We start from the raw sequence: 22,616 nt of genomic DNA on the forward strand, positions 1-22,616 counted from the left end.
AATTTGGAAACACAATGGGCTGATATGCGACACAGGAAAAAGATTGTGCCAAAAGTGCGAGCATGAAAGACACAAGGACTAAAAACGCAAAAAGAAGGGATTTTATTTTATAAGACTCCATTTTATTTATATTAGGATAATTAATATTAGGATAATTATTAGGACTATTTAAATTTTAGGATTTTATTCTAATTATCTTTAATTATCTTTAATTAAATGTATTTATCTTTTTAGAATTTAAGTTAAATTAGACTATCTCCCTAGTACTATAAATAGGGGGTGAAGTGACTCTATTTGGTTCATCCTTTTCTGTAAACACTCTTTCCCTGAAAGTCTAGGCTTTTGTTTCTTCATATTTTCTTTCAATAAAATTCCCTTTTCCATTTTTATATTTATTTTCTTTTCCACCATTATCATGAGCCACTAAAACCTATCTAGCCTAAAGTTGTCAATATTCCCTAAAAGGGTTCTTGAGGCCTAGAATCCGTACTTAGCCTTCTCGTCAAGCATTCATCGTTTCTCCGCACTACAGGCTGACGCTTCAGTCCATGGCCCTTAAGAAGTAATCTTTTCAGCATATGCAAAGGCGGCCGCTTTGTATGTTGTGGAAGGATTGCACAGTCGGTTCGTTAATTTACTGCGTCAGAGGTTGGCGAGCCAAAGAGACAAAATGGCGTGGGATTCGCCATTGAGAAGCGTTGATCTAGCATAGATTACTGGCTAGAGTCAGGTTCCCTAAAAATCGTAAGTCTAATCTTTGGAGCTGGTGGTTGTAGGCGTCCTCTTCCACTATAACTGGCTTACTTGAGTTGAGAAGGGTTACTTAAAAGCCAATGATTGAACCCAAGGCGGAACGAGACAACCAGAGGTTGGAATCTCGCCACATAAGAAACTTTCTCTTTTCCCAACTCTATTTATTTTTCCTTATTTCAATTTCTGCAATTTATTTAATTTCGTAATTTCAATTCACTTTAAGTTCTATTTTTATTTTTCCAGATTCTTAATTTTATTTTTTTTATTTTTTAGGAACGCAGGTTTTCTTGGCTAAAAAATTGTCTAGGATTTCAAGGAACGAGCATTTGTACAATCCGATCCCTGAGGATTCGACCCTACTTCCCCTTTACTGTTATTTTTACTATTTTATAGGGAATAGAATATTTTTTGTACTCTCAAAGACACATCAGGGTTTAAGTGTGAGCATATAGTAACTACCATATAAGTAAGTAAAGATTCTATTTCAAGATATTTTATTTTTTAAATAAAAAGATTGTGTTAAGCAAAAGAGGTAAGTATAGTATGAGTTATAGTCAAATGTATAGTATGCCTAGTTCTTTTGAATGTTATGCTAGTTGGTTTGTAAAGTGATCTGGTTGGGAACCAACTTGATTGGCTAGTTAAATAATATTTTTTCATAATTCTCATTTATGTTTCCCTTAGAATTCGTAGGCCACGATGAAAGGCAAGTTCTGGAATTTGTGACACTTGTTAAGCTCTACTAAGTAAGATGGATCATATATATGTGTGAGGAGGGTTTTATAAAGAGGTTTTCTTTCTGGGAAATGTTACTCTCTAATTCTTTTTCTTTAATCCAATGATATGTCTTCCTCATTAAGCTTGAAGCTATGTTTCTGGATCTAATCAGTGGTTATTCCATCTCTAGGTAAGTACTACAACTCTGTATGTTAGATTTTGATTGAGTAAGTCGGTAAGAGGTATATGAACAGTGAGGCTGTAAGAACAAGACATTGCATGAGGTTGTCAACGATTAAGATAATAAGTAAATTTTATGTATAAGAGTTGTAATTGTGAATCTATGTTTTTTAAATAGTTGCCGTCACTAGTTCGAGAAGAATGTAAGAGTTTGGAGCTTAAAACTGCAGTAGGTGAGAATCAAGTGAGTCTCTATCTTGACTCTTTTCTGTGATATGTTCAAGTAGAAACGTATTTATATATATGGGATGATTATGTCTACAGTAATTTGTAAAAGTATGAGTAAAGTAAAGATGAGAGATGTGTTATAATTATATGTATAAAGTTCTGTTCAAAAGAATAATGTTTGGTGAGCATGAAGGTAAAGTCTGATATATGAAAAGTATAAACCAGTAAAAAGTTAAACATCTAGGTAAACGAATGCTGAGTAAAATGTTCCTTTATGAATCCTTTGGTAGGGCAGTTAACCCATGGTTATTTTAATATGATTTGGAAACACTCATGGTGTAGCCTTCAATAAGATGAAGACTGTACTGGCAAAACACGATACATGAATGTGTGTAATATCATGTGGTTAAAACCCATGGCAAGATATGTTTGTATGTATGTTCATGGTGTATCCTTCGATGTTGTGTAAATCGAATTGACAAATCATGATACATGAAATTATGTATAGGTCCATGAGGGAGAAACCCATGACACCTTCTGTGAAAGTCTATCGAGACAGTAATCACATTATTCTATTTGATGCCTTTATGGTGTGTTTTGTTTGGCCCTTGCGGCGTGATTCTATTAAGTCTTTCTGGTAAAAATGTAATTATGCATCCTTAAGTTCTATATACATTTTGATTTTTTTTTATGATTAGTATTCAAGATAAAGTTATAATATGTCTAAAGTTAATGTGGATGATTGAGATATGTGATGTAATTAAATAAGTCTTAAAGAGGTTTTTTGAAAAAAATTGTGTACCTATATGATCAAAGAGAGTATCCACCATGATAATCAATTAGATTGGAATTTGGGTGTATTCGTAGATGTGATTGAGATAAGTATCCATTAGTCTAAGTCAGTCTATATTATGTAAGGTTGAATCTAAATATTTGGAATCCGCCATTTCTAAGTTGTATTATGTCTTCTTCTGAAATCATATGAAATCTGAGTTATTGATATTCTGAGCATCTGGGGTTCTGTATTAAAGTTGTATGGGATTCATCTGAACAATCTGTATAATTCATTATCAATGTAAGTTGGTGGGATATCGAACAAGAGTATGGCTTGATTGTAAATTGGTGATATTTAAATATGTGTGAGTATCCGCCAAGCGTGTATGTATCCACCAAAAAGCAGTACTTGTAAACAATGGTTCTAGAATTAGAGTATGTATGAAGAAATGGTTTGTAAGGAGTGGACTTGAAGATATAGTCTTTTGAGTAGTGTCTTGCGGCTAAAAGGAATAAAAGATTATGAAATGTTTGGAAGGATCTTCAATTAGTTAGATAAAAAAGAATTGGTACATTAAAAGCATGATAGTTGGCGTGTAAGTGAATGCCGAATTTATATTAGTATCCGCTAGATACGAAAGGAAATGGTTCAGAAGATGGTTGGGGCAAAGATGTTCTTCAAATAATATATAGTATCTGCCAAGGTATTTTTGGGACAAAGCTCACTAAGTTCTCTTGAACTTATAATGCTAGTTGTTGTTTTCATGTGTATGAGAAGGGATTGCACTCGGAGGGACGATGCCAAGAGTACGCAAAGATAGAGACGAATAGGGACGAGTTGAGGGCATTATCAATTGACTAGTCTAATATCCATTATCTAAGATTTTCTAAATAGGATTGAGTGATACATATGTGTGAGAAGGGTTTATGGGAAAGCATCTCCTTCCTTCAAAATTTCTCTTTGATCATTTTTCTTAAATGATATCTCTTTCTCATTAAGCTGGAAGCTAAGGTTTTTGATTTAGTAAGTGGTGGTTCCACCTTCTGGTAAGTATTATAGCTCTGCATGTTAAGTTTTTGAAAGAATAAAACTGTTAAGAGCTTATAAACAGTAGGATATGAATATAAGGTTTTGCATCGGGGTTGTTTATGATTGAGATGTTTGTAATTTGTATGTAAGAGGGTTGGAATAGTGAATTTTTGTTCTTTAAGTAGTTGTTGCTACTAGTTCGAGAAGGATGCTCGAGTCTGGAGCTTCGAGCCATAATTTAGGTGAGTATCAGGTAAGTCTCTATATTGGTTCAGCATGTGAACTGTTCAAGTAGAGTTATAGAAATGATGATAACATATCATACAAATGGTAAGGATATAAGACATAGTAAAGGTGCTATATGTTCAATGATTATATGTATGGAATAATGACTGAATAGGAATTTGAGTGGTAAGTATGCAGGTGAAGTATGATAAGGAAAGGTATGAATCAATCAGATGTGTGAAAAAATTTGGGTAAGTGAATCTTAGGTAAAACGTCCCTTTGTAATACTACTGGTAAGGAGTTCTATTGCTAACCAGACTAGCAGATCATGATAAGATAATAAGTATAAGACCATATGGCTGAAACCCGTGACATTGTATGATATGAAATCACTTATGGTAATGCCTCCAGTATGTTGAAGGCTGGACTGGCAGATCACAACATGAGATTGTGTACGTCCATATGGCTATTGTGTACGTCCATATGGCTAAGACCCATGGCAAGTTATGATAGTATGAATTTCATGGTGATGCCTTAGGTAAAATGTAAATAAACTGGTAGATCACGACATGAATTTATATATAAGTCCATGAGGGAGAAACCCATAACACCTTTTGTGAAAGCCCATGGGACAATAAACACGTGATTTTGTAAATTTCCTGTGTGATTTGATTTGCTAAGACTTTTTGGCGTATTCTGAATTTCCTTTCTGGCGAGTTTTGATACGTCTGCGTAGAGTATTCAGCGATATGTATATGTATAGAAAAATAGGTTATTAGCCTTTGTATTAAGATCTGGGTAAGTTCTGAGATTTCTTTAATAACTAGTTCTATGGTAAGTATTTGATAAGTTTGAAGATAATTTGGGCTATTCGATTTGGTAATAAGTTTGATAAGCTGTAAGAGGCGTATTCTGAATATGGAATTGCATTTGTACTTCTAAAGGGAATTCGCCATAATAGTCTGTCAGATTACGATACAGTCACATTCATTTTACGAGAGGTATAAGTGTTCATTAGTTTGAATTTGGTTACGCTATGTAAGGTTGAAATCTAAATCATCTAATATCTGTCACATTTGAGCAGTATCATTTCTCGTTCTGAAGATATTTGAGATTAAAGTCATTAATAAATATGGTATTCTTATGCTATGAAATATAAAGGTTTGGAATTCTTTTGTATGATCTAAAATGTTTTTCATCAGTATGAGTGTGCATTGAGTTTGAATCAGGGTAGATCTTATTGTTAATTTGATAATTATCAAATTCAGTAAGGGATTCCGCCAAATGTAGGATCCGTAAGTAGTGTCCGTCAAGAGTATAGTGTCTGTGATCAACTGTTCAGAATTATACGTTGAAAGTTGCCCAAAGAGAATAAAAAGGGTAGTATCATCTAATAAGATCTGGAGTTATCCAATTAGTTAAGTATAAGATGATATGTTAAAAATGGTAAGTGGCATATAAGTGTATTTATTCGGTAATGTGAAGGTATCCACCAAATATAGAAGTGGGTAACCTAAATATTCAGGATGAAGAATTCAACAAGAAAGGTTTAAAAGAAATTTTTATTCAAACTCACTAAGTTCGTGTAACTTACAAGTATTATGATTATGTTTCAGGTATTATTGGAAGAACGAGTTCACCAAGAGGGGCTATGCCAGGAATACGCCAAGGAAGTAGCGATCCGAGTTATTATGCATACAGTGGATATTTTTGGATAGTGACGTATTGTAGGATTATGCTTTTGAGAGTTTGTCTTTAGCAAACTTTGTATTCTAATAAGTTATAACAAGTCTGACGTATTATTTTATTTTAAATAATTCTCTTTGTTTCCTTGATATTGAGTTTTTTAAAAATAAAATTATAAGAAAAATATTTTAAGTAAGGAGAAATCGTCAATTATTTTGAAATTTTTGTTAAGTGATATATGAAGTAACACCCGAAATCCGGACATGGTGAATCAGGTCGCGTTGTGGGCGTTACAGCTAGGTTTAAGGTATGGATTAAGATGGGAAACAATAGGCTAAAAACCTTAAAACTTAGCTTGTCTTGGACCTCACTTATGCATTAACCTTTTCATAAATGAAAATATCCCTCCAAATTACCCAATTCTTTCCACTTTTCACAATTTCAGTTATATGCTCAACAGTAGCATAACAAGACAAACTGTACTTTTTTTTATTTGAATAATTTTAAATAATCAAAACTAAAGCTAAGAAAATTTGAGCATACACTTGCATATGATTTAACACTAGGAAAATTTAATGATTAAAAGATACCACTCTTTAAACTCCTCCAAACTTTAGCAAAATGATGTTCAAAACAAACTAAGTTTAAGATTTGGTAGGAAAAAAAGAGGAATACTCAAAAAGAAAATATTTACTTAATGTATGGTTAAATTAATAAATAGGTCATTAAGCTTAAATTGGGGTTTCTAGGGATAATAATCGATAAGGTGGGCTTGAAAGGCTTAAACGATTCAACAAAATTGTCTAACTCTTCTAAATTGCTAAACCTCTTAGGATTTCCCTTCAATGAAATTATGAAGCAAATTCTAAAGACTTAAACCTTCATACATGCTTAGATCTCTCTAAGAAATTAAATTTTATGATTGAATTTATACACAATACCTCAAAAACTATCATTCTTATGCAAAATTTCCTATTATTGAGCATCTTCACTTAAATATGAATGCATGAAAGAATTAATTCCAATACCAAAGACTGTAACCCTCAAACAACTTAGACATGCTCCCCCCTCCACACACACTTAAAGGAAAGCAATGCCCTCATTACTTAACTACATATAATAGGAAATAAAAATAGAAACAACCTAAAAGGAAATGAAACAACAACATAAAACAACACGAATATGAAATAAAATGCAACTAAAAATTATAAAATAAATGTGAAGAAAATAAAGAAAGCTCCATCAATGTCACTAGGAATCATCATTGTCCGAAGTGGTGTCAAAGACCATTTGTCAAACCAATCATATTTATCTAAGAAGTAATAATACTTACACCCAACAAGTTTGTCCAACATCTGATCAAGGAAAGGAAATGGGAAATTATCTTTCTCAGTGGCAATGTTTAACTTTCTGTAGTCCATACAAATCCTCCAACCCGTGACTACTATAGTACAAAAAAACTCATTGTCTTCATTCTTAGTTATCGTGATTCCATCCTTTTCCGGTTCACACTGAACATGGGTCACCCAAGAACTGTCAGAGATGGGATATATGATCCTGACATCTAACCATTTAATGATTTTTTTTCTTTACCACCTCCTTCATAATCAGATTTAATCTCCTTTGTCTCTCGACAAAGCCTCTTTCACTGTCTTCTAGCAATATCTTGTGCATACACAAATAATACCTCGAATATCTTCAATAGTCCATCCGACACCTTTCTTATGCCTTTTCAAAATTGCAAGTAACTCTACTTCTTAATCTTCAGTCAACTCTACTGAATTAATGACAAGTGACGTAAAAGATTAACCCAAATAAGCATATATCATATGAAGAGGCAAAACCTTCAAGTCTAATTCATGTGGTTCTTCAATTGATGCTTTGGGCTACTTATACTCACGGGATGGCAACTCTAATGATTGAAACCAAACTTTTGGAGTGAATACCTTTGAATTATCTTCCAACAAAGTCAAACATTCATCGTCCTTGTAACACCCCATACCCATATCCTACATCGAGACGGAGTACAAGGCGTTACCTAACTTAAACTCGTGCTTACGACCAATTCCGAGTCTCCAAGACTTGGAAAATTTTAAAACTTTCTAAATCTTATCAACACGTCCTTAATATGGGCCTACGAGACTCAAAATACATATCGAAAATCATTCAAAAACAACTCAGGTTCTTTAGTCAATTGTATAAAAATGACACTTGACACAGGGGCACACGCCCATGTGAATGGGGCAACACACGCCGTGTGACCAATTTGGCATGGTCGTGCTGTTGGCCCGTATGGCTCACACGACCTAGGCAATACAGGGACACGCCCGTGTCCAACACTCGTGTGGAATTAATTTTAAATGCATACCTACAGGGATTTTCACACGGCCTGGCATGCGCCCGTGTCCCTAGCCCGTGTCCTTCACACGGCCATGACACGCCCGTGTCCTAGCCCGTGTGCAAAAACCTGGACATTCTATTTCTGACATTAGCATTTCTTAAGGGTCACACGGCCAAGGCACATGCTCGTGTGCTAGGCCATGCCCTTCACACAGTTGAGACACATGACCGTGTCTCTGCCTGTGTGTTTACTATCATGCATATTGACTTGCAAAATTTACATATAGGGGACACACGGTCGGACCACACGCCCATAGGGCAAGTCGTATGTCATACACGGTCTAGACACATGCCCGTGTGTCTAAACGTGTGGAAAATATAAGGCTATTTACCAAGCCTCATTGCCACCCATTTATACACAACCTATACATAAGCAACCAAAACCAATACAAGGCTATCTCATGCATCCAAATCAGCCACAATAAACAACATTCCATTAGTGCATTTTACTCATCCATGAAAATAACATCTTTGCCTATAAATCAAAATAAATAATAGCCCATCATTCAAGGCTTAATACAAAATGAAGGGTTTTCAATCCAAGCCAATACATTTGACCAACTCTCAATGACACAAAACACAAGTCTAGTTCCTTATACATGCCATACTCAAAAATATAAATCAAACTATACCGAAAGCTTCTATTGATAGTGTGATCGATATCTTTGATTTCTGTTGATCCTTGAGCTAGATAGGCAACACTATAAGAAAATGAAAAAGGAGAGGGACTAAGCATAAAGCTTAGTAAGTTACACATAAATAAATATACAACATAACTTTACCATTCATCAACAAGTATCATAATACACAAGTGGCTTAAGCAAAACTTACTCCTCAATATTCAATACACCTCATATAGCATATATTGAGCTCACAGTTCATATGTACCACATAGGTACCTGTACCACTCACAACACGGTTATAGTTTCCTTGTTAACTTGAAATCATACTTTCACTGTTGAACCATTTAGAACTTTATCAGATACTCATTTAGCCTCAAACATGGGGTCAGGTGCTGATGCCATGTCCCAGACATGGTCTTACACAAGCTCTGGTATATCTATGCTGATACCATGTCCCAGACATGATCTTAGACTGGCACATCTCATAGCCGATGCATGTCCCAGACATGTCTTACACTGGCTTACTTCTCGAGGCTGATACATGTCCAAGACATGTCTTACACTAGCGCTCGTCTCAATGCCGATGCCATGTCCCAGACATGGTCTTACACTGACTCTCATAATGTGGCCGATGCATGTCCCAGACATGTCTTACACTAGCTCACACAAGTGACCCAAATGTCATAGCATGAATTTCCAATTTATTTCTTGAGGTTCATTCGAGAATTCTACTATCTCTATTCTCATCACGTTATCTCATTTCCACAATCAAGTAATTCATGCTACGCTAATTTCAATACAATTCAATCACATACATTAACAATGTAGCTGTATTATTTACATACAACTTACCTTGGATTACAAAATGCAGCAGCTAGTCTATTTAGTCGGTTTGCTTGGCTTTTCTCCGGTCTAGATTCGAATTTGGTATTTCTTGATCTATAATAGAAAAATGTACTTATTTAGTCACTAATTAAAATTAGGCAATCGAAAATTCATATTTTTGGTAAAATGACCATTTTGCCCCTAGACTTTGACAAAATGACCATTTTACCCCTAGGCCCGAAAATTGATATTTATCGAATTTCTTCACACTTTAAGCCTAGTAGAACCCTTCCTACTCTTAAAGCAACTCCAAATTCCCACTATTTCACACACTTATCATCTATTTTACAACTTATACAAAATAGTCTTTTTAGGTGTTTTCATGCTAACACCTTTCACAAAAGTTGGTTATAAGACACCCAAGACTCATTTTATTCCATAAAAACTCAGCAAACATTACAAACCATTTCATGGAAAAACCCTAAACTCTTAATCATTTTGCAAAAGAGTGCCCTCATTTGAAAGTTTATGCTTCAAGGGTTTCAAAAGTACAAAAATATTCAAGAAAAGCCATAAAAATCACTTACTTGTGAAGGCCTAAAATTGCTGAAATTTTAAGCTCTTAAAACCCCACTTTTTGTTGAAAATTTTAGTTAAGAAGAAAGAATAAAAGAAAAAAAAAAGATGATAGCTAGGCTTAGGGCATTATTATATCATACATTATGTCATCAACTTACCTAATGTTGAACTTTCAACATTTTTACCTTCCATGGTCGGCCAAGCTATCATAATAGGGTCTAATTTCCCTTTAAAGACCTCCAATTATTATTCTCTAGCTATTTGACACTTTTAGCTATCAAAATAGGACTTTTAAATTTTATGAGATTTAGTCCTTTCTCGCAATTGGGCTCACAAACATCAAAATTACTTCACCAAAATTTTCATTTACTAATATAAACAAGCAATGACTCCAAAATAATAATAAAATAATTTATTCGATTCTGGATTTATGGTCCCAGAACCACTATTCTAACTAGGCCCTATATCGGGTTGTTACAGTCCTCATCTTAATGCGAGGGTCAAATAATTAAATATGTTCTAGCAGATCATGTAGAGAATTAAGTTCCAATTCTGTACAAATTAGAGAATCTACCACTGAAAAAACAAAGCAATTACTCAAGGGCATTTGCTTAAGGGCTTCCACAAGTGGAATGTTGATATGCAGCAGTTTTAACACATCCAAAATTTTCTTAAATTGAGTATCCTGCTGTTGCTTCTAGAACTGTTAAGGCTAGGGTAGCTGCAGAATTTTGAATCTGTTAGGACTACTTTGCTGTGGGAATTCTGCAGCATTTTTCGCGGAGGTAGAATTTTGTATATTGGGAATTTCTACATTTCCTTGAGTTTTCTCTCTATTTTGGGTTACAAAGAACTCACATTCAGCTTTAGAATCCTTACTCTCCAATGTCTTCCCATTTCTCAAGGTGACAACTTTGTAGTGTTCTTTACCCACATTCATCGGATTTTCTATATCACTTGGTAAAGTGCATTGGGGTCTATTTCTGAGCTCATTAGCTAGTTGCCCAACTTTATTCCCTAAATTACTTAAAGTAGCATCATTTTTTGTCATATATGCCTTTAACAAATTCTCAAGATTATTTGGCTTGACTGGTGGGGAAGCCTTTGAACTTGTTGAGAGTATCCTGATGGATAATTTGGTCTATAAGGAATAGAAGAATTGCTAAGACTAAACCCTTGATTACTCCATGAGAAATTTGGATGATGCCTCCATGAAAGATTATAAGAATTCGACTGTGGACCATTCCTATTCTAATTTCCCACATAATAAATTGATGTCGGATTCAACGGACAATTATCGAAAACATGAGCATCACCACAATATCCACAAGAAACATTCTTGAACTAATTCTGAGGCTGCCCCATTGAGTTACCATTTGATAGATTCATGCTCATATTCTTGAGCATAGTTGACATAAAGGATACTTGGGTTGCTAAATATGTAAGTGCATCAACTTTAAGAGTTCTAACCATCCTTCTCCGTGTAGGTGCTCTAGTAGTAGGCCATTAATAATTTTTGTTGAGAATCCTTTCAAGAATTTCATATGCTTTATTATAGGACTTAGCAAGAATAGTTCAATTTATTGAAGCATTTACCATCATTCTAGTATGAACATTAAGACCATTATAGAAAGACTAAATTTGAATGCAATAAAGAATGCCATGATGGGGAAACTTTCACATTTAGCCAACTCTTGTGATGTAGTTACGAAAACGAATGGTAGATTTTTCAATCACACTCGTGCTCTATCCCTCAAGGAGTATGGAATCAATTCTAGTCTCAAGGCATCCTCTGTAACTCTAACTAATTTAAAAAAGTCACTTACTTCCATGAATAAGCGAAGATGAAGGTGTGGAGCTTCAATAGGCATCCTACTAAATTGACCCACTGTTTGTAGCATTTGGAACATGACCGGCTTCAGTTCAAATTGCGGAGCCTCAATTTTCGATCTCGCAATACTTGATTTGAGTTCATTGAAAAGAGGAACAACATATTGTCTACTAGTGTGGTCTCTATCATCAGCAACAATGACTACATTTTGAGCATTATTAACAACTACTCCTCTTTGAACTTGTTGTGGAAGATCCATTATCACCAAAATAATCATGAAAATTACTAAAGTAAGAATAAAAGAAATTTAAACCAAATTTTAAGAAAATTAATTCCACAAAAAATGACTAAATCAGTTCTCGATAATAGTGCCAAAAACTTATCGCGAAATTTTCTAATGATGCGCAAATGTACACAGTCGCTCAGAAGTAATATAATAGTAGTACTTGCGTTATCGTCTCCAAATGGACTGATGTTAAAACAATAATTAGTAAAATTAACAATTGACAACTTGGGAAGTAAATAAATAATTGATTGAATCTGATTTAATGTAAAGAAATATACGAAACAAATTAAAAACCATACCACAAATTAATAGCAATGAGATGAAGAGCCAGAACAATTATTTCTCACTAATATGCAATTATCGATAGCAATGGTATAGCAATGTTGTGACAATACGACAATTTATTAATCTAGAAATATCAAGTTATAGGCTTCTCTCGAAGTCACTACATTTGATCTTTTAAACAATTTAACATATGTTTATGCCAAGTTAATATTAAGATTATAATTGCAAGCATCGTTCTTACAAGATTATGCACTGCAAAAATATCATTACAAATTTAAGATCAAAGAAATCAAACATGTACCATTCAAGTTTTATGTCCATTAATCATAACCCTTTCAGATTTAGGAATGAACTCAAATTACCCACTAATGTTGATCAGTCAATAGTAAGTATTAACATTAAAATCACTTGAATGAATAAATATCAAATTTCAACAAGCATCCTTAACGAAGTACCAATAATCCTATATTAAGGTTCCATAATCATTCTAGCTAATAAACATTTAGCCTATAATCATCAAACTAAAAATAATCAAACAATATCTCAATCATGGTTTCAACCAACAGAAAAAATGAAATAATAGATAAAGAGAAAGGTGAATAGATGTTAAGATGAAAGTCAGAAGTTCTCCACATGTCATTTGTGTCATGTTCTTCCTCCTCTTCTCTACTTCTTTTCCTTCGATCTTCTATAAAATTTTCTATTTTATTTTCTTTGAACCCGGTGGTTGCTGCCTTCAAAATCTCAAAAATATGGTCTTTATATACCTTCCAAAAATAAGATTTCCTAGGTCAACCACTTTCATTTTCTGTTCTTGTCCTCTTGGAAATGATTTGTGCTTTCACATTCTTGCCTAGCCTATTTCTTCCTAGTCCTTGATTTTTATAAGCACTTGATTAAGATATAACTTAATCTCAAAAGCTGATGTAACGCTCTTTAAGTATGACGTTTCCAACTAGTTCCCATCAGGTTCGTTACTGTGGCATTGCTGCAACATTAGGGCTTCATTTGGTGAAATTTAACTTATTCTTTCCTTCACCTTTCCAATATTCTATTAGCCACCTTCTGGGATAAAAATTCAAATTTTCAATATCTAAATTCTTAAGAATTTATTATTGAAATAAAAGCTTCAAAATTAAACTACTTACCAAAAACATAATTAAAATACTACCAAAACACTCTCGACCACTTTTAACTTAAATGAAATATAATCTTAAAAGTAATAAAATAACTCTATATTCTAGAGTTATACAATCTAAGGTTTCGTGCATCACTCATCGACGATTTTTGCTTTTCTTTTCCCTCTCAATTGTTTGGTGTTGTCGTTAGCTAAAATAATCATAAAACATATCACATTATGAAATTCCAGGCAAATTAGAATGAAATATTAAATTTCTCATAGTTTTTAAATTATTCAATTTAGTCCCTATAATAGGGACAAGCATAACTTTTAATTTAGAGTCTCGGGTTAGAATCTGATTTCTCCAAAACTCATTAGAGACCCCTATTTTCTATCCCTACCATCAATTCATGATATTTTTTCATTTTATTCAATTTGGTCCGTAATGTACAAAACTAACAATTAAGCTTTACAAATTAGTCCTTTTCATAGAATAAGCTTAGTTTTTTACAATTTCACACCAATTTCATTCAATTCTCAACAATGGAAACTTTCAAAAACTTTAATAGTTTTACGAATTGGTACATGGGCTAGCTAAATCAAGTTCTCATGATTCAATTTCCATAAAAATAAAAGGAAAATGCATAGGAACTTACTTGAAATTGATAGTAGAAAGTTAAAACCAAGCGTTCCCAACTTTTTCAATAGTAGACGGTGGAGAAAAGATGATGAAGAAGATGTTTTCATCTTTTTCCACTATCATTTTATATATATATTAGGTTTAATTTTAATTAATCTTAATTAATTAACTTAATCATGTTTGATTAAGCTTTAATCTTTAATTAACTTAAACTAATGACATTATGATCTATTTAAAATAGGTTTATTTCCATTTTATTCCTTTAGGTAATTTCTATTTAAGTCCCTAAGTCTTAATCTAATTAAAAATCTATAGCGATTAAACTTTTACAATTTAGCCTCTGAGTCATAATTACTTATAATTTTGACTAAACCACTTAGCTATTTTTCAATTCAGCAATAAACTAACTCCAAAAATATCATTATTACATATTTACGGACTCTATTTATGAAAATAAGGTCCTGAAATCGCATTTTTCTATACCATTGGAAACTGGGTCGTTACAATTTGCGTAATACTATAGAAGTGTAGCTGAATTTGACATTTGGAAATATGGAACAAGATGCATTGTGGTATTGCTTGATGACATTACATGGAAATTCTTGAATTTGGAATGTGACAAAGAGATATTGAAATGCAATATGTTATATTAATGTTGTTATAATTCATGAAAGTATGGTTTAAATGTTGATTGGTGATAATATTATAGTATGCTTTATTGCTTATTAAATATATATTATGAGATTGGTTTTGTTAGCATTATTGAGCTTTCAAAAAGCTCAATATGTAGATGTTTGTTTTATACGCAAGTGATAGGTGTTTGCAAGTTTAATCTAGTGCTAACCAGCATCTAAGGCTTCAAGCCTTAGCTCAATTTTTGAAAGTTTACAATGTCCCTTAGGGTTCTAGTAATTTAGGCATGTACTTAAGAGTCTTAATTATCTTTAATTGTTATGTTTTAGTACTTTAACATTCCATTGCATATATGATATGTTTTGGCACTTAATTAGACACTTGGACGCTTTTATATTAGATTTTATCATGCAAGTTCAAATAGTATGGGTATACTTTAAGTGTTTTGAGGTACTTGCATAGCGAAATCTTGATATGTTGTGTTATATGGTATGAGATCTTATGTTTTAGACTTGGTATGATATGACAAATATGTATGAAATGGTTTGGTTTCATGATGACAATTTTTAAATACATTTAGGAGGAAAATTGCATGACGTTAATTGTCATTTTTCTACATTTTTGTATTGATGTCTCAAGACAATAAGAATGTTTCCATACAATTCATGCACTTATGGGTACATGTCTCGAGACAATGTCTTAAGACATAAGGTGCCAAGTCTTGATTCACGGTGACATTGTCTCAAGACATAAAACATCGAAGCTAAATTAAGAAAAATTCTACCCAAGGTCTTGAGACATAAGGGTTAATGTCTCAAAACTTTAAACTTCAAAGCTAAAATTTCAAATTGTTGTATATGGACCCGATTGGCTTCATTTAAGTGCATTTAATACTCTTAACATTTTGTAATTGAAAATGTAACGATTGTTCTATTTTTAACTTCGGTGCTTGTTAGATTGTTTGTTTGAATTGCTTTAACAATGAATGTGATATCTTACAATTAGATTTGTTGTTCAAGTTGAATGTAATTATTCCTCCCCAAACTTGAATGTCTTTTCTCAACAAGAAAATGTTCCTTCTGTTGGATAATAGGCTACTACAAAACAAATCTATTAGCACTAACTGCAAAATAAATAAAGAATTAAGAAATAAAAAATTTACTGCGTCGTGGTAAACTCACTGCCTTAGAAATGAATTCGCCCTGATCGGTATAATCTTGTAGTGGACGTCATCCCCCAAGGTTAACATAGTGTTTCAATATTTGTACACCGAAATAAGAAAGATGAAACTCAATTGGTGTTGCTCTTTTTAGGGAAATCATAGTAGGATCAATTCCTAGGAAAGTTTAGAGGGGTCACAGTCGATCCCACTTAAAACCCATACTCTTAGATAGAATTTTTATCAAAAGTGATTTAAGGGGAAAACGACAGAATCAATAAGAAAATCAAAAAGGAAAGAAGGGGAGCAAAGTGCTTTCAGAGAGTGTTGTTTTCTTTTCTATGTTTAAAATGAAAAAATCAACTCTCTATTTATACTAGAAATGGAAGGGCAAAACGGTAAATAGGTGGAGGTGAAAAAGTAAAAAAAAACGTAGGGATAGTTTTGAAACTGTCCCACTATTTTCGCACCCAACAACCAAAAAATATATTTGTTCCATATTTTTTTTGCAACAGTAAAATAATAAAATTGGAAAAAAATAAATTTGTTTTAAAGATATTATTTTCTGGAAAAATAATAAAACTTTTATCCAAAAAATATGATAAATGTTGAACATGAACATAAACAAACCAAACAAGCAACAATAACCCAATTACTCAATGACAACAAACAATAAAACTATATAAAAACGCTTTTAATAACTCGTACTTAACCAATGTGGGATATACCCACTAATGACCATTTACATTACCAATATCTTCTACTCAAAATATCTTTCCAAATCCATGAGTCTGAGGGTGTTTTAATTGCATACTAAAAATCTCTACCTTTGTGGTATTTAGCTTTTAATACGACACAGTGTGTCCCTAATCTGCCATTATGGCAGGGGAGTTTCATTCATCGGATCAATCTTTGAGATTCCCAGTACTCCATCTTGTTTAGGTATACGCAGGTCTTTCAGTTGCATAATTGAATTTGATTAATGCTCTAGAATTCTGAGCCTGAACTTGAAATGCCAGCCTGACATCATATCTTTACTTTACAGTTTATCATCTATACAGCGGAGCTGAGTTCATATAAGAAAAAAAAGGGAAAATAAAAAGCAAAAAAGTGTGTTGGATCAAAGCTGGATGTGTAATGTAAAGTCTAAGAGGAAAGCAGAAATAATGCATACAATAGTTTTTTAAATTTGGAAAAAAGTGGATATATGATGAGGATTTGGAACAAGTCCACAACAAACTTTACCAACCGTTCCTCACAATATGCATCTGGCTTAGGTTTTGTATTGTATTAACAATAATTATTAAAACGAAAACGAGATTGAAATGCTAAAAACAATATTATTAAAAGAGGTACTATTTTTCCATCTTTTATCTCTATTTATTAACTCAATTAAAAATTTATATTATGAATGTATATCAAAAGTGTGATGTGGCCTACCTGCCGGCTGCTGGTACACTCAATTCAACACTTATCTTTCTTGCATATTCTCCACTCTCAGTTCTATTAGTAATATAATTAAAACAAATTTATCACTCCATTGTAATGAGCTGAAAAATCAGAAAAGGGAGCCAGCCGGCAATGTTGTAAAAGGCAAGTTGATTATAATACTTATTCTCTGACCTGGTAAACGGCCTTCCCAATCTAATACATTTTTCTTTTCATACACTAAAACCATGCAACACGACAATTAAAATGTTCTGTTTCCAATATATATCTAATAATAAAATAATTTAATTAATATCATCTTAAATATTAATAAAATAGTTTCATATTATTAAATTTTAAATATATATATATAAGTAATATTATACTTGCATTTAATTTATATATGATATTTTCTCTTAACTTAATTTAATTTTAATTAAATTATATAAAAATAATTAAAATTGAGAAAAAATCATAAGAAAACATTTTAAAAACTTGAAATAAGTAATTAAAAATAAAAGAAAATAGAGAAATATGAAACCAAAAATTAAAAATACAAAAAACTAAAAAAAATTTAGTAGGAAATTGAAAAATTATAGTGACCACTAATTGTATTATCAAATTTTGTTATTTGATTAAAAAAATTTTAAAAAATGAAATAGAATTTAAAATGAAAAAAAAATCAACTGCCTAAAAACTATTATTTTTTTAAAAAATTGATTGCATAAAAATAAAAATAAAATTAATTTTTGAAAAGAAAATTAAAAATTGTAAAAAGAAGAAAATATGTTTTTATTACTTAAATAATTAATTAGTTTAAGTATTTTAATTAAAGTCTGATAAACTAAAAAAATTAAATGCTGAAAAATTTTCTTTGATATATTATTTAAAATTGATTAGTGATATAATTAGAGTGATTGGTAAATATAAATTTTAAATTATAAAAAATTATATTATGAATTTTATCTTTAATTTTTAAGCATTTCACCTTATTCTAAACAAAAATTAAAATTTTGAACGTAAATAAAATAAATTAAAATAATTGAAAATATTCTCCTTTAAGTTATAAGTAACTCTTATCTATTTATTATTTTCTATACTTTTTTATAGAAAAAAATTATCATATTGCTTTAATTTTAGATTATCAAATATGTGCAAAAATTAATTAATTTTCAATAATTTATTAAATAAAACTTAAATTGAAAAAGATATTATATATAGACGCGAGTATGATAATATTTTGATATATTTAAAAATGAATGATGTGACAATATTTTAATGAGGTCTAAAATTATATTTTTAAGATGATTTGAATATAAGTTATTCAATAGATAATTATTTAAATTAGGTAGTTTCACCAATAAGAATTTTATCGATAAATTTTAGTTAATGTGGCATGAAAAGGGAAGAGGGTTGTTTTGAAAGAAAAAAAGTGTTTTTAAAAGGAGAATTATTTGTTATTTTTTGTATTATATTAATTTTAATATATAGATTTAAATTTCAGTGAAAATAAAAAAATGCATATATTAAGTATAAATTAGTTAAATTTATATATCATCACAAATTTCAAACTTTTTTTTTTACAAAAATTAAAGTAATTGTAATTTTAAAGCTAACTTTTTTGTGGTTTGGAATTAAACTTAATTAAACTAATCATAGAGTTTATAATAAGTATAAAAATAGATTATTATCATTTAAAAAATGAAAAGGGGGCGTGAAATGCAACGGGCCAACTTGTTGTATCTGTAATCAACTACTGCTATATCTTCTTCTTCAATTCAAAGCCAAAAAAAAGGCTACCAAATTTCACATTCCATTAGCTTAGATATCTGTGTTGCAGAAATTCTTTTGTAAGAGTTATTAATTTGTGTTTCATGGCCGTTTCTCCTCGGGTTTTCCCGCCAAGAAAGCGTTGGCCGTCTACGGGCTCCTCCATATCTCCGAAATTTGCAGACTTGAACCTGGTAAAGTCTCTTCTTTCTTTGTCTCAAGAAATCTCCGCCCTCAAACCTCTTCAATGTCTCCTGATACAAAAGTCCCTTTCCACCATAAACAAGTCGAAGCTTCTCGCTATCGTATTCGAGGAGCTTCTTCGCAACCCAGTTTCCACCTCCTTCTCTCCTTCGATCCTCCTCTGCTTCGAAGAAATGTACATAGTTTTCCAGAGAATAAAGACTTTAATGGAAGACTGTTGCAACGGAAGCAAGATGTGGTTGCTCATGCGAATCCAACCATTGGCCAACAGTTTCCACGAGCTCACCCTCGAATTGTCCACTCTCCTCAATATCTTCCCTGTCAATGAATTGGATTTGAGTCAAGACGTGGAGGAGCTTTTCGTTTTGGTAAGAAAACACTGCTCCCAATCTAAACCATCGGTAGATCCCAGAGAAGATTCTCTCAGGCGAGATGTTCTAGCTTTGCTCCATCAGATTAAGAAAGAGATCGTCCCTCATCACTTAAAGCTTAAACAGATTCTGGATAATTTAGGGTTACGCGACCAATCAAGTTGTAGAGAAGAAATCGAGTGTCTCCAAGATGAAATCCAGAACCAAATCGATGAAAAGTCCAAAATAGATATTGCTTCTTTGATCGGTCTCCTTCGTTATGCTAAATGTGTTCTATTTGGATCTTCAACGACGCAACTGGAACCAGACCATCGCCGGCGGAATTCATTGTCGGATATTGCTGTTCCGGCGGACTTTCGGTGCCCGATAAGCTTAGAGTTAATGCGGGACCCAGTTGTCGTTGCCTCTGGACAGACGTACGATCGGGAATCGATTAATCAGTGGATTGAATCTGGACACAACACGTGTCCAAACACTGGTCAGACCCTGGCCCACACCAATCTAATCCCTAACCGCGCTTTGAGGAATCTTCTAGCCATGTGGTGCCGCCAACAGAGAGTCCCATTTGAAACCGTGGGAAGTAACGAGAAAGTTAGCGGCGTCAAAGCCACCAAAGCCGCCTTTGAAGCTACGAAAATGACGGTGTACTTTTTGGTCAACAAACTTTCGGTTTCTCCATCCATGGAGGCAGCTAACGCCGTCACTTATGAGCTTCGAGCCCTGGCTAAAACTGACTCCGACAGCCGAGCCTGCATCGCTGAAGCTGGCGCAATTCCGGTCCTTGTCAGATATTTAGGTTCGGGCGTAGGCTCCGAACACCCAAACCTTCAAGTCAATGTCGTTACAACGATTCTTGATCTTTCCATCCTAGAAGCAAACAAAACGAGGATAATGGAAACCGACGGAGCTTTAAACGGTGTTATTGATGTATTACGTTTTGGTGCCACATGGGAAGCCAAAGGAAATGCGGCGGCTACAATATTCAGCTTATCAGGTGTTCACGCCTACAGGAAAAGGCTGGGGAGGAAGACACGTGTCATAAAAGGATTGATAGATTTGGCAAAAGACGGGCCCACCAATTCTAAAAGGGATGCAATCGTGACTATTTTGAATTTGGCGGGAGATAGGGAGACCGTTGGGAGGCTAGTGGAAGGAGGAGTTATAGAGACAGTGATCGGAGTCATTAACGTGCTACCAGAAGAGGCCGTGACGATACTCGAGGCAGTGGTGAAGAGAGGCGGACTGGTGGCGATTGCAGCGGCTTACAATTCAATAAAGAAACTGGGTGTTATTTTGAGGGAAGGATCGGATACTGCGAGAGAAAGCGCAGCAGCTAGTTTAGTCACTATATGTAGAAAAGGGGGATTGGAGGTTGTGGCGGAGCTGGCAGCGGTTCCATCGATCGAAAGGATTATATGGGAAGTGATGGGGACGGGAACAATGAGAGCTCGACGGAAGGCCGCGGTGCTGTTGAGGATTCTTCGGAGATGGAGTGCTGGGTTGGATACGAATGATGTTGTGAATATTTCAGTCATGAGCGAGGGTAGATTAACAACAATGTTGTCAGCATAATTGGAAACCATTGGTTTCATTCTTTTACGGTGGATGTGGAAATGTCATAAAATTTTACCCCTTCTCTATTGCTGCCGCTAAATCTCACAAATCAAAAATCATTCTTTCATAGTCTATAAACTTACTTACAAAAGAACCAGGATCTATTCATTGCTTTTATTCCAGCGAATCAACTGACCCCTTTTAACAATATTCAAACATTCCTACACTCGATTCATTCTATTAAGCTTTTGTATGCTGGTTTTTTTGGGCTAAAATGTCACCAAAAATAATTAAAAAATCAATCAAGTCTGTTATTCAAAAGTGCACCTAATTAAGCCATTTTAATTATGATTGTTACATCTAATTAAGTCTCTTAAATTTATTTTTTTATTGAGGCTCCTATCAACTGTTAACTACTTACGTGGTAGGTAACTTGACAAGCTGATGTAAACCTTATTTGATTTTTTATTGTTTTACGAAGATTTAATTGATTATTTAAATAGAGAATTGTTAAAATTTTAAAAAATATTAAAAATTATAAGTAGTTATACAAATTATTAAAAATTTTAGAAAATTTTTAAGAAAAATATAGAAAATATTATAAATGTTTTGAAAAATATAGAAAAAATTATTAAAAAAAGTATAGAAAAGTTTTAAAATTTATAAAGATTTTAGAATAATATATAAATTTTATTAAAATTATTCAAAACACTATAAAATATATATAAATTAAAGAAAGTTATAAAAATTAAAAAAATTTTTACACATTTTTGGTTTCCCTTATACCTATTCATGGTTGAGTTTGGCCCGAAAGTCCGTCCGAAAAGTGGAAGGGTTTGAGTAAAAAATAAAACTCGTTTAGAAAACAGATTGTACCTCAAGTAAACCTTTCTTGTCCCCGAGCTCGGCCCGGCCCAAATTTGCAAAAAAAATATTTTTTTTACTGTTTTATTGTTGTTTATTATTATTATTTTGCTATTTTCTTTTTTTTTCACTATTTTGCTACTATTTCACAATTATGTTGTTACGATTTTGTTGTTATTATTTGGATATTGTATAACTCTTGTTTTATTGTTAATTTTGTTACTATTTTAGAGACATTTGCTTCTTAAGTTGCATCTATTTTAGTGTTATTTAAGTATATATATTTTTTAAAATTTATTTTCAATTGGTTGAGAAACATTTATTTTAATGCTTTTAGTATTTTTGATTTATTATATTTTTTAAAAAATTATATAAAAATAATATAAAAAATTAATATGGGCGAGCTGGACTTGAGTTTTAGCATTTTTACTTGAGCCTAACTTGAGAAAAA

The 22,616-nt window shown here is 32.7% G+C and overlaps 1 protein-coding gene across 1 annotated transcript; it reads left to right on the forward strand.

Moving 5' to 3' along the window:
- Positions 1-19,111: 19,111 nt before the first annotated feature.
- On the forward strand, positions 19,112-21,383 carry LOC107896754 (U-box domain-containing protein 16). The gene has a single exon (XM_016822019.2). It carries the CDS (start codon positions 19,277-19,279, stop codon positions 21,317-21,319), a length of 2,043 nt encoding a protein of 680 aa, XP_016677508.2. The 5' UTR covers positions 19,112-19,276; the 3' UTR covers positions 21,320-21,383.
- Positions 21,384-22,616: the final 1,233 nt, after the last annotated feature.

Source organism: Gossypium hirsutum, chromosome A10 (assembly GCF_007990345.1).
Source record: "Gossypium hirsutum isolate 1008001.06 chromosome A10, Gossypium_hirsutum_v2.1, whole genome shotgun sequence".
NCBI lineage: Eukaryota > Viridiplantae > Streptophyta > Magnoliopsida > Malvales > Malvaceae > Gossypium > Gossypium hirsutum.